Raw genomic sequence first — 17,682 nt, 5'->3', positions numbered from 1 at the left:
GTTATATAAATCTAAGCGCTACATAAGCTAATGTCATGAGTTATAGATAAAATTTTAAAAAAATATTTGCAGAATAGAATAGTCTCAAATAATAAATCTGAATTTTGCAATAGGTAAAATCTTACTTGTATCATCATTAAAGTTACATTTGTCTTCATGGCGTCATTAATAGATGACACTTGATTGTTAACGACGTTGCTGACTGGTGTCGTCGACACTAATTGATGTCGTCGTCGAAACTGGATGTCATCGTCGAAAGTGGTTTTCGTCGTCGACACTGGCTTTCGTCGTCGAATCGGGCTTTCGTCGTCGACACTGACTGTCATCGTCGATGCCGATAACATAACCTAAAAATAACGTTAATTAAACGAAAAAATAATATTGTGTATAACGACAAACCCTAGATTTTTGGGATATTGCGAGACCCATGACTTAAACGAGACCCATGACTTAAAGTAGTGTTTTCCATGGCGTCCTTCCCTTTAAGTTTGATGTTTAATTTGATGGTGATGATATAGTCTTTCATAGCTTAAAGAAGACGCAAAATAGTTAGTTAAATTAAACCAGAAGGAGTAACATTACCAAAACTCTAAGGTCGTCAAGGATAATTGCCCTTGTCACAACATTTCGAGTTAAGTTGGCGTCGATCACCACTTCTCATCGCTGGGACCACGAACAATAATTCTTATAAAGTCACTTTACGGGATTGAATATATCATGATGACGGGAATGTGTTTAAATGTGTTTGGAAAGGAACTTTTGTAGGGTTGATATTTCAATCTAGCTGCATCCCCACAGACGGCGCCAAATTGTTTATGCTAAATTTCGTCAAGTAGGATTTGTTATGGGATACAGGCTACGTATGGATCAACTAAATTAAAATAAGGAACGTCAGATGCGGAATATAAATGACGGAAAAATAAAGAGAGAGAGGAGACACAATATGGTGACGCAGGAAACCTCGATAAAGGTGGGTAAACACCGCGGGTGGAGATGAGTCCACCAATCCACTATAATACGGGCATAAAGCCAATGTTTACAAGTACAATATGTGTATGATAATCGATATCAATAAAGCATGCATAGAAATAAATAACAAGCTTGGTCGTAGCTATATAGTATGGTCAGGTGCGCATTTGGCGTAGTGGATCAGTAATATTGCAGAAGTACATTATAGTAGTGGTCTTTTAGATGAGTGGTGTTGGGATTAGAATACAGTAGTTGGGCAATGATACTTTTAGTGGAAAGTCCATGTGGATGGAGGTTGGATACATTACATGGGAATAAAGGAGTAGTATGTAGTGTATTGTATTTAGGAGGAGGTAATATAAGTAGGATGTGAATGAATTCATGTAAGGAAGACTCTTCTATTTATAGAACTCCAACAGTAGATAGTAGGTCGGTTGGAGAATAGTGGGGATGACCTCCTTGAAAGTAGGAAGTGGTTATTCACCATTTTACTTGGTCTTCTATTGAATGTAGACATTATAGATTGTTCATACGGTCAACGACTTTAATAGACTTCTTCTTAGCAAGAGAGATTGTCTCCTTAATTTTAGGGACCATTAGTAACTATCTTGACATGGTCTTGTACTCTTGTATATCTTAGTCTTGACTGTCAACGTCGGTCAACGGTCGAACAAAATCTCCCATAACAGATATAAACCCTTAAATTGTTTAATTTTTATTGGTTTATTGACACTAAGATGCAAGCTAATCTGAAGAAGCTCAAAGCATACACGTTTTATGATTAAGCTCAACAAATGAATTATGATGTTTAGTGTGATGAACTTTTTGCAAGTTGTTGCTGCGGATCATGCAAATTTTTTTGCTGCCCATAGGTAATGTTTCTTCCTTCCCAAAGAAGCTCAAGAACTCGCGATAACTGCTCAAAGAGGAACAAATGAACGTATGAGAATTAGCAAGACCTTTAAAAATCACGGAAGAAGCAAGGAATATCCAGATAATAACAAGCTGCTTCCCTGAACTTTGTTTGCATTTCTAGTTTTCATCATGTCCCTCATTTCTTTTGACCCTTCCCAGTGATTCAAATCCGCAAACAAGTTTGATAACAAGACATATGTCGATGGATCAGTCTGCTTAAGATGGATAGTACACGCTGCTGCTCGCTTTCCTGCTTCAAAATCCCCATGAATATGACAAGCGCCAAGTAGGGCCTTCCAAACTAATGGTCCTGGTTTGAAAGGCATTTTTGAGATAAGTTCTTCTGCTTCTTTGATATGTCCAGTTCGTCCAAGCAGATCAACCATACAAACATAGTGATCCTCTCCCGGTAATATTCCATATTGGTGACTCATTAAAGAAAAATACTTCCATCCTTCCTCCACAAATCCACCTTGACTACAAGCATAAAGTACACACACAAAACCAATGTAATTTGGCTCAACGCCTGCAGTTATCATTTCATCGAAAACTTGGAGAGCTTCTAATGCTTGGCCATTTTGAGCAAATCCCATAACCATAGTAGTCCATGTAATGGTTGTCCGATCCTTAATACGCCTAAACACTGTCATTGCATTATCAATACAGCCGCATTTGACATACATATCAAGCATAGCATTGTCCACACATACATCCATCTCACTTCCAAGCTTAATTCTCAAACCATGTGCTTTCTTTCCTTCATCCAAAGAAGCAATATTAGCACATGCTTTGAAGGTAGTGGCAAGACTAAACTGATTTGGCCTTGTACCTGCAATCTTCATTTCTCCAAGGAGCTCTAGCGCGTTGCTAGGCGCCCCACAAGTCAAGCACCCGGTTGCTATCGTTGTCCAAGACCGAATATTCTTGCAACTGATCTCACGAAAAGCTTTCAGCCCTTTAGCCAAGTCCCCAGACTTCACATACATATCAACTACTGAATTCCCAACACATGTTTCACTTGCATGGCCAAACTTAACAAGCTGACCATGCATCTGCATTCCAAACTTATCATCACCAACATCACCCAAGGCACTTAGAACAGCTGAAAATGTAAACCCATCAGGCTTCGCGCCCTCACAAATCATCCTCAACCAGAAGCTGGGCACTTCTGAGGGTGAAAACTGCAAGTACCCCGACATCAAAGCATTCCAAGACACAATATCTTTATCTAAACACCCATCAAAAGCCTTTATAGCATTCGTTAATTCTCCATTCCTAATCAAAGCAGTCAAAAATGAATTCTTAACATAAACATTCCATTCAAATCCCAGTTTAATTACCAATGAATAAACCTGATAAGCCTGAGAAACAAACCCAGAAAAGGAACAAGCATTAAGTGCACTAACTAAAGTGAACTCATTAGGCCTCACATCAGTGCTAAACATACTGGAGAAATAAAAAAGACCTTGCTTAGCAAAACCACGGCGCACAAAACCAGCAATAAACGAAGACCAAGACACAACATTTCTCTGGGGCATTTCGTCGAACAAGTAGAGTGCACTATCAAGGTCCCCGAATTTAAGGTACATATTAAGCAGAAAATTCTGCAGATAAATGGAGGAATGTAAACAACAGTTTTTGATGATCTGGGTATGTATTGCTTTTCCATGGGGTAAATCTGAAGTTTGATGGGCATTTTTGAGAAAATTATAATACCCTTTTTCTTGCTCAGTTAATAATACATCATTACCCAGATTAATGGAAGCTTTTGAGATTGTAGTTGTGAAAAATTTATAGAAAGAAGATAAATATAAGTGGTGGGTTCTCCTCACTTGAGAATAACAAGCAGGAAAAAGCATCACAAAATAACACAGAGGAAAGATGAAGTTTCTTTCTAAACAAATGTCTAATTTGGTTTCTGGTTCCTCAATATTAAAAGCAAAAGCAATCTAAACTGGCGTGCTGTCACGACATTATTTAATTGTTGTATTATTAGTTCAAATTACATTATCAAAGTGACACTTATTCTCAAATGACGGAGTAGTTTGATTTGTTTATTATTACACCCACTAAAGCATTGAAGCTTTTTACCAACTTTTTTTTTTTCTCTCTTACTTCCACTCTCAGTTTTCCTCACGCAACAGCGGAAGAGGCGGCGGCTAGTAAGATCAATAGAAATTTTATTGGGTATGTTTTGAATAATTCACTGTTTTATATATATGAATGGTGTTCTGAATTTTAATTTATTGCGGGAATGGTTTGTTCTAGTATTTCTTGTACATAAAATTGGCTAATCTGTTTGAGCAAATTGATCATATAGATTTGGCATATGAGGTACGATTAGTTTTGAAGCTAGTTCATTACTATATCAAGTGTGTATTATGTGCAATTTAACAGATCTTGTTTGTCTGGTGTACTAGCATCATGTTGTTTACCTCTTAACAAAATTAGTATACTAACTGATGTCGAGAATCAAAAGTCTTGATCAATAAAGAAATTTCACCAATTTGGTTCCGTAAAACACCGATGTATGATCAGCTCGTTCTGTATTATCATGGTAATAAACATGAGAAGCAAGCTAATTCTGTCACTATGTAACCTGAATGCTGTGGTAGTACAGTATAAGACCCGAATAGGAAGGAAGTGCTAATTTTGATCATGTTCTTTATTAGCTGCACAAGTTGATACATCGTTTTGCTTTGTTTTACATAAATCACCGAAAATCATCTAGATATTAATCCTGATCTAGCTGCAGGATTTGCACAACTTGAAAAGCTAAAGGACAACCAAAGACAATAGTGCTCATGTCATTTCATTTAGTCACAAGACCCCTCTTTCACTGGCTATACCCAGATTATTGAGACTGTCCCTGGTAAGAATCCCCTTGTAGCAAAAATAGGAAGCGAGTTTTAGAATTTGTTATTAGACCTTAGAATTCCTCAGAAATGTTGTGAAGACATTAAGCTAGTTTACCAATATCAGACCCAATTATTACATTATACTCCCAGCTTGCCAACTTGGTAATCCTAAAAACTAGCCCCTTAAAATGATTAAATAGTTGACAAAACTGTTTTACACATCTTTTCTTGAAGGATTACCTGATCTGTATTTGTAATGTATACGTGATCAATGTTATTATGTATACACATTTGAATCTAAACATTTAAGAATTGTAAAGACATAAAACTGATTGGTTGCTATTCGCACCAATTTATATCATAATGATTTTTATGATACAATTGATAATTTGATGTTTTATCTGCTGGAGGCCTGGAGCAGCTCATTGGACAAGTATAGCAATTTCTGCTTCAAGTTTATGAAAATTCTGCCCCTCAAATCACCTAGCACAAAAACAAACAAATAGAATGAGATTAAAATGAAAGTAAGTGTTGAGGACTTGAGAAGTACGAGGACTTTGCATCAAGATTTATGACATCAATTGTTGCATTACGTTTTTATTTATTTTGGAATGTTCAATCTCCCCTTGCTTCAATTGACCTTCTGGCTCAAGCTCCTATATTTTTAGTTCAATCTCCGCTTAATATAGTAATTGTAGTTCTATTTATAAGCTGCGTTCCTTTGTGCCATTGTGTGTGGGTGGGGTTTTTTTTGGGTGGAGGGGGGGGGGGGGGGGGGAATGGAATGAGATGACGGTTCCTGAATTGGTATCACACTAATAAAACCATGTCGGAATTGCAGCTTTCAAGCTATCTTTTTTCCCTGTGTTGTGCATATGTCATGTCCCTTGATCTATCTATGAAAAACTATATATGTTTTTCATATTTTCTATAAAGAAGACAGTAGTAATTGGCTCAATCACATGCTACAGAATACTGTAAAATTATTTGAACTTTGAAGTCTTATTTCACTGCTATTAAGTTGTCCTATATGTTTCTCCGCATCTACTCTCATTTCACATAATAGGTTCTTTAATGAAATTTATTCTCGTCATACTTTAGCAAACATTGCTAACCTGTTCACTTTTCGGTTTTAGTGTACCATGGCTCAGACTGCAGAAGATACAACAGCAAAGACTGGTGCTTACATTCGCCCTCCATCAGCATTCCGCAATTTTATTTCAAGAGATCAAGGATCAGCCTTTCTGCCTGAGTCTGGAAGATATCACCTATATATATCTTATGCTTGTCCTTGGGCATGTAGATGCCTTTCTTTCTTGAAGCTTAAAGGGCTTGAAAAGGCGATCAGTTTCTCGGTAAGATGGGCATCTATAACTGATACAATGTTTATACCATCATATGTAGAGCTCTAGCTTAGTATAACATATCATTTCCTTGCACTTGCAGTCTGTCAAAACCAAATGGGAAAGAACAAAAGAAGGTGATTCACATATGGGATGGGTTTTTCCCAACTCTGATACTGAAGAACCAGGTGCTGAGCCGGACCCTTTGAATGGTGTAAAGACTATCAGACATCTTTATGAGCTTGCAAGTGCTAATTACTCTGGCAAATATACAGTTCCTGTATGTATCACTCATTCTATGGCACTAACATGACAATTTTCGTTACCCTATGTTTTGATTTACGAACTTGTTTTCTACAGGTTGTTTGGGACAAGAAACTTCACACAATTGTAAGCAATGAGAGCTCAGAGATTATTCGCATGTTAAACTCTGAGTTCAATGATGTAGCTGAGAATAGGAATTTGGACCTTTATCCCCATCACTTGCGAACTCAAATTGATGAGGTTAATGAATGGATATATGATAAGATCAACAATGGTGTCTACAGATGTGGATTCGCCACTAAACAAGAACCATATGATCAGGTTAATACCGTTGTTTTTTGAATCTTACCTTATGATCCATCTTTGTTTTGTTGGCTTTTAATAGGCATGGTTCTGGTGCTCAACCTTGTGTCCTGATGATATCTGTTTATGGTCCATTTCTTAGGCTGTTGATGGACTATACGAAGCGCTGGGAAAATGTGAAGAGATACTTTCTACACAGAGATATCTATGTGGTAGCTCGCTAACTGAAGCAGATATTTGTTTATTTGTTACACTAATACGGTTTGATGAGGTAAATTAGCCATGGGTAGCAGAGTAGCAGTTAGCTCACTGGTTGCCAGTCTCACTATCCAAAAAATCAGGCTTACATAAATGTATTTCAAGTTGTTTGTGTTACAAATTTCCTACCTTTTAGCCACATGATATAACATTTAGCTGCATCTGAAAATGATATAAGGGTGACTAAAATAATCTTCTTCTTAACCAATGTACAACCTGATAATCCTGTGAGTCATGCTTTAGATAATTTTGGTTCATTTCTGTGTGATTGTGCTCTTCGCTTTAACTATACTTTTCTCGATCTGCTCATAGGTGTATGCTGTTTACTTCAAATGCAACAAGAAACTGATCCGCGAGTATCCAAACTTGTTCAATTACACTAAAGATATCTTCCAAATTCCTGGCATGAGCAGCACAGTGAAGATGGATCACATCAAGAAGCACTATTATGGAAGTCATCCTTCCCTTAATCCTTACGAGATCATTCCTCGTGGCCCAAATATCGACTTCTCTTCTCCCCATGATAGAGAAAGGTTTTCTTCTTAGTGCTGCTGACAAAACTGTTCGAATTATTGTCATAAAAAAGTGTCTCTTGCTTGGCATGTAGGCCTTAGATGGTTGGCCTTCATGTAGTTGTTACTTAATGTGGGATTTCTCTTGCTCATGTAAGATGCATATTCTAGTGTGTCATATATAGTTGCTGTTTCGGGTGAAAACAATGGGACCTAGCCGAAGGTCCAATGAAGTGGATGAAGACTAATCCGGTCCAAATGATGCTGGGCCGAAGGTTTCCTGCACAGCAAATACACGTAAACTGGCCTCGGGGGTGGATCTGAGGAAGACCCCTCCGATGCCGAAGTCAAACAGTGTTTAGAGAGAGAGAAAGCTATGCAAGAGAATTAATGCTTGAGGCTTTTCTGTGAATTGATGATAAATGACTCAATTGAAGGCTTTTATACCTTAGCATGACAAAGGAAGGAGGATGATTGGGCCGGACTCAGTCATGGGCCGACCATGACAATTTGGGCCGCTTGACTTATGCTGACTTGGCTTAATTGGAGGCTTGGGCCTTGACCTTGAAATATTGGGTCATTTAATGACTAGGCCCAATTAGCTTAATTGGACCCAAACAACTTGCCCCCCAGACCCGATTTGGAAGGATGACGGGTCGGGTTTGAATCCAATAAAAATGGAGGGAAGTAAATGATTTAATCAAATCGGAAGATTTAAATTTTAAACAGTCATTAACTAAATAACTGTAATTAAGATAATTAGTGGGGAAGTTGAATAGATAATGGGCGGTTAGTTAAGAGATAGAGTGTTTAACGGTTACTTAAGGAGGTTTTTAAGAGGAATTAAGCATTTTGGCTTTCTAAATTCCCATTTTCTGGAAATATAAACCAAATTCGCCATTTCTCTCCTCATTTCTTCACCAACTCACTTTCGAACTCTCTAAAACCCAGTGCTTCCGCTTCGAAACTTCGTTCCACCCCCGAAATCAAAGCTTGACGCTCAACCTGTTGCTCCAATCCACTGAGTCGGCGAGTCTCGGTTCTCATAAAGGTAATTTTCTTCGAATTTCCCTTGATTTTCTTAATTTTTTCAAAGAATTCCTCTTTTCCCGACTTCCTTTCTCGCGAATTCATCTATGGCTCGTTTAAGAGGTCGTCGGACTGGGAGACGAGGTCAGGCCAGGGACCCCAGGGATCGCGCCGACGTATGGAATGGGGAACGCGTCGAGGAAGACCCGGAAAGGAGGATTCCGGCGGTCCCTTTGAACGTAGCTGCCCCTCAGCAAGGGGCCGAGGCTAGGCCTGCCCCTCAGTAGGGTGCCGAGGCTGGGGTTGCTGAACAGGAGGAAGATCTGCCTCCTATGCTCTGGGATTTGCTACCTGGGCATGTCGAATGGCAGAATGCCGAAGCCCAGAGAGCTATGATTGACAATACCCCTTATTATTGGTGGGTTAGGCACGCCGAAGCTTATCGGTTTGCCGAACATATCGAGTTACACTACGGCATCCTTGAAGAAGATGGGTATTGGTGTCGAATGCCCTCGCCTACTGACAGAATTCATCGCCCTCCCCCTGTGTATGTGGGAGTATACACTCGGCAACTGCAATACGGCCTTCGGTTCCCCTTAGATCCCTTCGACAGGGACATTTTGATAAAATACAAGATCTCCCTGTGCCAGTTGACACCCGTCAGTATTCGGCGGGTGATGACTTATCTCTGGGTATGCAGTTCTTTGCTGTTGAACCAAATCTACACTGCTTCCGAAGGATGCATCAGCTGGTGCAGAACACCCAAAGTATATATGGTCTTCATGGGGGGGGGGGGCTTGCTGGTGGCGAATTGAGAGTCATCCGCAATATTTGACCATGTGGCCGAACGACTCTTCGGATAAGGACTGGAGAGGCCAGTGGATCTGGGTGAGGGCCCCTGATGATCCGGAGCATCCCTACTTTTTCGGGGCCCCTCGCTATCTCTCCAGGCCCGATCCGAACATGCAAGATTTGGGTCCTGAAGACCCTGATGCCGCCAGCCACCCAAGTTATGAGCAGATGAGCTTCTTCGGGAAGCAGAAAAATCCTGGGGGGACTGGCCGAATGAAGTTCATCCCCACCCGATGGCTTCCGAATAACCACTATGTCTTCCAAGAGAAGATGTTAGCAGCTGTCGGCCTCAGCCGAAAGCACAGAGGCGGTAAGTACCTTCGGCTGGGGCCGAGGTCTTCACTTTGTTATTGCTTTATTTGCTTTGTCCATATCATAGAGCTAACCTTCGACTTCTCCTTTCAGAGTTGAGCGAGGCTACCTCCGGCATTGACTACGATCGGTTGGGAGTGAATGCTGAAAGGGTCATCTTAGACTGAGCTCCAGCTATCACCGCTCCGAAGGATCGTCCTCTGCATCTACACTCGACGGGCCTTCAGATCGAGGCTGCTGCAGATTATCTGAAGCAGAAGCCTTGGTGGGAGAAGCGGGATCCTTTAAGGCCTTTGCTCGCCGCTCAGGTTGTTGAAGAGGTGACTAGGGCCATCAACTACCTAGAAAGGGGTGAAGGGACTTCTAGAGTTGCCGAGGTCCGGCTGAAGACTTTGGTAAGTCTTTCAGCGCTTGCTTTCTTTTCTTTTTTTTTTTTCTTCTTTTTTTTTTTTTTTTTTTTTTTTTTTTTTTTTTTTTTTTTTACACTGATCCTTTCTTGTTCCCCCACTTCTGCAGTCTGAGGAGGAGGGCAGAAGGAGAGAAGGGAAGGGTCCGGCATCGTCAGAAGACCTTTCAGAGCTTGAATCTTCAGACTCTGATGATATGGACGATCAGCCTCTGGAGCAGAGGAAGAGGAGAAGGACGGGCCCAGCTGTTATGGGTCCGGGAGAGTTCACGCTGAGGCCAATGCCCGGTGTTGTAATAAGGGAACCTGCTGCTGGCCGAGGAAGGGTACCAAGAAGCACAGGGGGTCCTCCGCCCCCGACTCAGCCACCACCGCCGATTCCGTCGCCGCCGAGGACCCCTCCACCATCTCCTACTGCTGACATGGAGGTGGACCAGCGAACTCCTGATCCGAAGGAGGGGGTTCCTGAAGCGGTTTCCAACAAGGGGAGTGCTGCTAAGCTCCCTAATGTTGAAGTTATTGGAGTAGCCGAAGAGGCGGCTACTGCTGAAGACGAGGCCCCTAGGGGCTTCACTGCTGAGATTCAGCGGGAGGTTGACGCCTTGACAAGTCAACCTATCAGCGAGGCTGAAGAAGCCCAGGCTAGAGGGGCAACGACTGAGCCCAAGAAAGCGGACGAAGCTCTATCGACTTCGTTCCCCTCCTTCAAGTCTTTCCAGTCTGGGGACATGGGGTTCTCAACCAAGAAGTGCTCTATCCCAAATGGCGTTAGGGCCGAGATCTGGGGGAGACACAGGGAAAGTGCTGAAGCTTACTTCGGCGGTTGCTCCGAATTATCTAAAATGGAGCAAGTCCGAGAAAGGTCTGTTCGGGCAACCGCTGGAATTGTCGAACCCGGTCCTTCAGTACCAGATCCATCTAAAGACAACCAGAGGCTGCTGATGCAGGTATGTAATAAGATCCTGCACCTTCAGCATTTCCAGTTCATTCCACTTGTAATTTTTTATTAACTTAAATTCCATTCTGGCTCCGCAGGTTGTCTACAACCACACCCTGACCTGTGAGATGATTGACACGCTCCAGGGAAGGGTGGACATTGCTGAAACAGAGGCGAAGCTCGCCCAACTGAAGCAAGAGAAGGCCGAGCACAGGGCTAAGGTCGTGATCGACTCCTTCAACACCTTCTGCGATGAAATGGAGAAGGATGTCTTGCCTCAGATAGATGAGGGTGAGGCCCTGCTCAAAGCCTTCGGCGCGGTTGACGTTCCCAGCCTCAAAGCCAAGATCCAGCAAAAAATTGACGCTGAGGTTAAATCTCAAGTGCTGGCCCGAGATGAGATGTCTCGGCAGAAGCTCAAGATCTTGGAGGCTAACGTCAAACAACACCACGAAGCCTGTGAAGTAAGGGAGAAGGAGTTGGTCGAGGCCGGGATTCAGCTGAAGTCTCAGCGGCAGAGTATCACCAGCCTGGAGGTTCAACTGAAGAACCAGGAGGAAGATCTTTCCCAGGCTCGTTACAAGGCCGAGCAGACTGAGCAGAGGCTTGCCGATACCGAGGCTCAGTTGAAGGAGCAGCGAGAGTCCTCCCAGAAAGCCTTGGAGGAGGTGCAGAAGAAGCTGGCCGATGCTGAGGCTCAGCTAGCCCTCAGGGTTTACACCTAGGAGGAGTACTCGACTGCCTACCTCAGCAGCTATGGGGTTGCTCGGAGACTGGCTCTTCATGCTGCGCCCGATCTGGACTAGTACCAGTGCGAAATCTGGGCTGAGGATCCCAAGGATTCTCATATGCAGCAAGCCAGTCAGGCTAAGGTTGATTTGCTGGCTCGCCTCCAAGCCGAGGATGCAGAGATGAAAGAGGCTGAGCTGAAATAGGCTGAGATGAAAAAAGCTGAAGTCCAGGCTTCAGTTCAACCCGCCTCTTCTGCAGCTGGGGTTGATGCCGCGCTGGACTCCACCCTCGCTGGGTTGCCTGACCCTCCAGCTAAAGCATAGGGACTCGGGCAGTCGTCTTCAGAATCTTGCGGATCAACTTGCTCTTAATATGATAGATGCCGCTTTCTGACTGTTTTTGCCTCTTTTTTGCTTCAGCTTGCCTCAATGTACAAACTATTTATCTTTTTGCCTTGTACGCATTTCGGCAGCTGTTATTTTCCGCTTGTGGGCGGCTGCCGATATTATCTTTTAGTTTGCTTGAACATTTATGCTTTGTAGCTCGTAATCCGAGCATGATTTCATACTTATGAATTTGATATTTCCCTCATACTGCTTTGCTTTGAACTTGCATTTTTTTTTTTTTGCTAAGTACAAAGCTTCAGCTTAGAGGTGTCAGCTAAGGCAGTCTGCACTTGTTGTGCTTCTTGCCCTCCCAGAGATTTGAAGACTTGCTCTTCAGATTTCTGAGATCATTATCGTTTTCCTTGTCTATTTTCTGCCAGTTTATGCTTTTGCTCTTGATTTTCTGTCTATCTTAAAAATGGATATCTCAAACACAGGGCCAACTGAAGGCAGTATTTCAGATAATGGCTATCTGGGATACAGGGCTCAGTTAAGGCAATATCCAAGATTTGTCCATGGACTCATTGCCTTGTAGAACAAGTCTTACTGAGGTTTTCACCCCAGCTCAAAGACCAGAGTCCTTTAAAAAGGCGAGTTTATCGGCAATCTGAAACCTGATGCTCTGAGGGCGAAGGTTTCGGACAGGGCCGAAGGAAACCCTTAAAGAGTAGATAGCATAAAGAAAAGCGGGAGAGTAAAGATTGCAAATGTTTGTAGAAAATAGTGGCTCTGAGGCCTTTCATTAATAATTCAAAATGTACTTACAAAGATTGTTTTGCCCCGAAGAGTTTACACATGATATTTTTTAAGTACATCAGCATTCTAGTGATTTTTCAGCTCAGTTCCATCCAACTGCCGAAGCCGGTATGTTCCTGGCTGAAGCTCATCATAGACTTCATAGGGTACCTCCCAAGCAGCTGAGAGCTTCCCATGAATTCGGTTTTTCTACACTGCAGCAGCGTTCCGAAGGACGAGGTCCCCAATTTTGAAAGGCCTTGCCTGGACTCTTCGGTTGTAAAATTTGCTGATTCTCTGCTTGTATGCAGCCATTCTGACTCGGGCCGAGTCTCTTATTTCGTCAAGGAAATCGAGGGATTCCTTCATAAGTTCCTCATTCTCGGCCGAGAAGTGGTGCACTCGTAGGCTTTCTGTACCGATCTCCACTGGGAGAACGGCTTCGGCGCCGTACGCCAATTTAAAGGGTGAGTGGCCTGTTGCCTCTTTTTCGGTTTTCCGAAGGGACCAGAGGGTTCCTGGGAGCTCCTCCAACCACTTGGACTTTTGATCCTCTACCCTCTTTTTGAGAGCATTCAGGATCTGCTTATTTGCAGCTTCGGCTTGTCCGTTACTTTGCGGGTGGCATACCTCTGAATATGCCAATTTGATGCCGAACTGATTTGTATACCGCTTCAGCGGCAGATTATCGAACTGCCTTCCATGGTCAAAGACAAATACTTTCGGGATGCCGAAACGAGTGATGATATTCTGCCAGATAAACTTCCTGACAGTTTGCTCTGTAATGTTCGAGGCTGCTTCGGCCTCAATCCATTTACTAAAATAGTCAACACCGACTATCAGCCATTTTTTCTGGTATGCGGAATCCGGAAATGGGCCAAGGATATCCAACCCCCATTGAGCAAATGGAAGCGGACTCAGCACAGGTTGAAGCTCCTGGGCTGGCTGATGGATGACTGATGCGAATTTTTGGCATTTTTTGCATTTTCTCACCAGCTCTTTAGCGTCTGAGATCATGGTGGGCCAATAGTACCCTGCCCTTAATGCTTTATGGACCAAAGTCCTTCCCCCGATGTGGTTCCCACAGATGCCGAGGTGGATTGCCCGAAGGATATAATATGCATCCGTTAGTCCCACGCATTTCAGTAATGGGGCTGAGAAGGATTTTCTCAGCAGCTCCCCGTTGAAGACGATGAACCTTGAACCGGTTTGCTTCAACTTGGAAGCCAAGATTCTGTCTTCGGGAGTTTCTCCCCGAAGCTTGAGAGCTAGGATGGGGTCCATTCAGCTTGGTTCTTGGTCAACGCAGCACACTTCAGGTGCTTCGTCAACACTTCTTTCTCGGCGCACCTCCACATAAACAGATCGGTTCAGCTCAGTGAGAGTTGAACTAGCAAGTTTGGAGAGTGCATCGGCTTGAGCATTCTGAGCCCTTGGGATCAGCTGAACTTCAAAAGATCTGATCTTGGCAATAACTGATCTAATCTTGGCAAGGTATGATATCATTGAGGGCTCTTTGGCCTCATAACTGCCACCAATCTGATATGCAACTAGCTGAGAGTCTGTCTTCAGAAAAACGTGTTCGGCTTCCAACGAGATGCACAATTCTAGGCCGGCAATGGCCGCCTCATATTCTGCTTCGTTATTCGAAGCTTTGAATGAAAATTTTAGTGCGTACTCGAAGGACTTGCCTTCAGGAGAGGTTATGACCACCCTGCCCCCGAACCATTCACGGTGGAGGATCCATCCGTGAACATAGTCCAGGTTTTCTTTTCATCGTTTAGTGTCTCCTGGTACGAGCATTCGGCCAGGAAGTCCGCCAGAGCTTGAGCCTTTATGGCTGCTCTCGGCTGGTAGCTGATGCTGAACTCTGTGAGCTCGAAAGCCCATTTGGTCAGCCTACCAGATTTTTCAACTTTGCCAAGAACCTTTTCCAGTGGCTGATCAGTCAGAACCACTATCTGATGACAATCAAAATAGGGTCTTAACTTCCGAGCAGCTACCACCACTGCATAAGCAAATTTTTCGAATAAGGGGTAGCGGGTCTCGGCATTCGTCAGAGTGTGACTGACGAAGTAGATTGGTTGCTGAATTTTATTTTCTTCCCTCAGCAGCACTGCACTGATGGTGGCCGGACTAACAGCCACGTACAAGTACAGAGACTCTCCCTCTACTGGGCTAGCCAATGTTGGAAGTTGAGCAAGGTGCTCCCGAAGTTGCTTGAAGGCTTCTCTTTGCTCGTCCTCCCAAACGAGCTCTTTTGTTTTCGAGAGTTTCAGGGCTTTGAAGAAAGGTAACCCCTTATCCGAGGCTCTAGAGATGAACCTCGAGAGGGCCGCCATTCTTCCGGTGAGCCGCTGAACGTCCCTCTTTGTTTTCGGCTTGGGAAGATCGAGCGCTGCCTGCACCTTGGCGGGATTGGCATCAATCCCTCTTTTGCTGACCATGAAGCCAAGGAATTTCCCTGACTTCACGCCGAAGACACACTTCTTCGGATTCAGCTTCATTTGGTGCTTTCTTAGGGTGGCGAAAGTTTCTGCCAGGTCCTTAACATGGTCTTCATCTTTTTTGCTTTTGACGATTGAATCGTCAACGTAGACTTCCATGTTTCGGCCCTTTTGCTCGGCAAAAACTTGATCCACCAATCTTTGGTATGTTGCCCCCGCATTTTTCAATCCGAAGGGCATCATTTTGTAGTTGTACACCCCGGCGTTCGTGACGAATGCCATCTTTGCTCGGTCGTCGGGGTGCATGAAGATCTGATGATACCCAGAAAATGCGTCCATGAAACTAAGCAAGGCGTGGCCACTTGTCGAGTCGACTAGCTGATCGATCCTCGGCAAGGGATAAAAATCCTTCGGACATGCCTTATTTAGGTCCGTGAAGTCAACGCACATTCTCCAGGTGCCATTTGCCTTCTGAACCATCACAACATTAGCCAGCCATTTTGGATACTGACAGGGTTCGATGAAGCCTGCATCCAGCAACTTTTTGACCTCGGCTGCGATGTCTCGGTTCTTATTTGCGGAGTAATTTCGCTTCTTTTAATTAACTGGTCGACACGTTGGGTCGACATTAAGCTTATGGGAGATGAGGTTTGGACTTATCCCGGGCATGTCAGCTGCTGAGAAAGCAAACACATCTCGGTTTTCCCGAAGGAGTTGGATGAGTTCAACGCGGACTTTCGGATCAAGATCTAGCCCGATTGTAACGCATTTTTTGGCGTCTCCTTCGGTCAACTCGACCATTTCGGTCAGCTGGTCCAGCTCCATTGCTGTGGGGCCGGACTCTTCGTTTTCTGGCCTGTTGTCTCTGTCGGCAGGGGTTCTAGATTTTTTCTTTTTCGGCTGGCTCTCTGAGTCCTTCGGCTCAGATGATGAGCTAGCCTTTTCTTTGGCCAGGTCTCCTTGAGCCGAAGCACTTAGGCCTTTCGGCTTCTTCGCGCTTGGCTGCCTATCCTTCTCCTCCTCATCCTCGTCGTCCTCTTTTGTACGACTAGTGGATGGCTTGAGGTAGTTGCACCTTCGGGCCTCCTTTTGGCTGCCCTCGATCCTTTCGGGGTAGCCGGCATCCGAGACATAGATCATCAGCTGATGGTATGTCGAGACTACCCCTTGGATCTCGTGAATAATGGGTCTCCCCATGATCACGTTGTACACGAAAGGAGCATCAATGACCAAGAATTCGGTCATGATGTTCTTGGCTGCCTCATCACAGCCGATGGTGACAGGAAGAGTTACCTTCCCGTCTGGATAAGTTGAAGCCCCGTTAAATCCGGATACTGGGTAGGGTACCGGCGTGAGGTGCTTGGGATTCAGCTTAATTTGATTGTAGGCCTTTCGGAACAAAATGTTTGCTCCGCTGCCGCCATCAACAAGAACCTTGCTGACGTCGTGGTTGGCCACCGTGGTGATAATCACCAACGGGTCCTCGTGAGGGTACGTCACCCCCCGACAGTCGGCGGCTGTGAACGTCATGTTCGGCACCGGCGACTGGAGAGGCTGAATGCTGGCATTGTGCACTTGATGGGTCAAAGCCCTAAGGTGACGCTTGTGTTCCCTCCGAGAACATACTCCTCCCGAGATAACGTTAATTGGAGGAAATTTTCCCTCCGCATTTTTGTTGTTCTTTCGGGGGAAGTCAAGTTCTTGCCGAGAGTCCTTTTAGGATTTCTCAGCCTCTTTTTTCTCGCGGTGATCCGCGATGTACTTTTTCAAGTATCCTTTCCGAACCATATCTTCGATTTGGTCCTTCAACTAGATACACTCTTCAGTGTTGTGTCCCGGTGATTCATGGAACTCACACCACTGATTTTTATTTTTGCGCTGATACCACTCAGGGAGTGGTCTAGGCTTCCTATAACTCTGCTCTTCCTTCGTCACGCTGTAGATCTTAGCGCGCGGAAGGACCAGCGGAGTATAAGATTCATATCTGCCTGTGAAAGGGGCAGATTTTTCCTTCTTCGGCTCGTTGGCCGAAGATTGCTCCGAGGCTTTCGCCTTTCCTTTCGTCCTCTGGCCTTGGCCTTCGGACCTTTTTTTTTGCTTCCCGCTCCCGGATTGGGGTTGGGATTTTGTCTTGTTCCACTCTTCGGCTCGGATGAATTTATCCGAGGCGTTCAGAGCCTCCTCCAGGGTCTGCGGGGTATGCATGACCATGAAGTCTAGGAACTTTCTAGGCTGAACGCCATTCTGCATTGCAAAACGGCCAGTCCCTGGTCCAGCTGAGAAATGTTGGATGACTCGTTGCTGAAACGTGTCAGGTAGTCTCGGAGACTCTCGGTCTCCCCTTGCTGCAAGCCCATGAGCTCTGCAGTGGTCTTCTCTCGGCGGTTTGCCGTGGAGAATTTGCTCTTGAACTTGGTGGACAGG

At 44.2% G+C, this 17,682-nt stretch overlaps 2 protein-coding genes across 3 annotated transcripts; one reads left to right on the top strand and one right to left on the bottom strand.

The window, feature by feature from the left end:
• Window positions 1–1,423: 1,423 nt before the first annotated feature.
• On the bottom strand, window positions 1,424–3,810 carry LOC145634773 (pentatricopeptide repeat-containing protein At2g13600-like). The gene has a single exon (XM_081686157.1). The coding sequence runs from the start codon at window positions 3,741–3,743 to the stop codon at window positions 1,938–1,940; it is 1,806 nt and encodes a 601-aa protein (XP_081542283.1). The 5' UTR covers window positions 3,744–3,810; the 3' UTR covers window positions 1,424–1,937.
• A 141-nt stretch (window positions 3,811–3,951) lies between these two features.
• LOC145634774 (uncharacterized) lies at window positions 3,952–7,851 on the top strand. Of its 2 annotated transcripts, none has more exons than XM_081686159.1 (6): window positions 3,952–4,071; window positions 5,879–6,097; window positions 6,189–6,365; window positions 6,446–6,670; window positions 6,795–6,923; window positions 7,223–7,849. In XM_081686159.1, exons 2-6 carry the CDS (start codon window positions 5,885–5,887, stop codon window positions 7,454–7,456), a joined length of 978 nt encoding a protein of 325 aa, XP_081542285.1. In that variant the 5' UTR covers window positions 3,952–4,071; window positions 5,879–5,884; the 3' UTR covers window positions 7,457–7,849. The 2 variants fall into 2 exon arrangements, with proteins under 2 accessions (XP_081542285.1, XP_081542284.1); XM_081686158.1 differs by lacking the exon at window positions 3,952–4,071 and adding an exon at window positions 5,205–5,266 and having other exon boundaries at window positions 7,223–7,851.
• The last annotated feature ends 9,831 nt before the right edge of the window (window positions 7,852–17,682 follow it).

Source organism: Chenopodium album, chromosome 6 (assembly GCF_948465745.1).
Source record: "Chenopodium album chromosome 6, dcCheAlbu1.1, whole genome shotgun sequence".
Taxonomy (NCBI): domain Eukaryota; kingdom Viridiplantae; phylum Streptophyta; class Magnoliopsida; order Caryophyllales; family Amaranthaceae; genus Chenopodium; species Chenopodium album.
The sequence above is the reverse complement of the archived record's forward strand: the minus strand, read 5'-3'. Positions and strand labels throughout refer to the sequence as shown.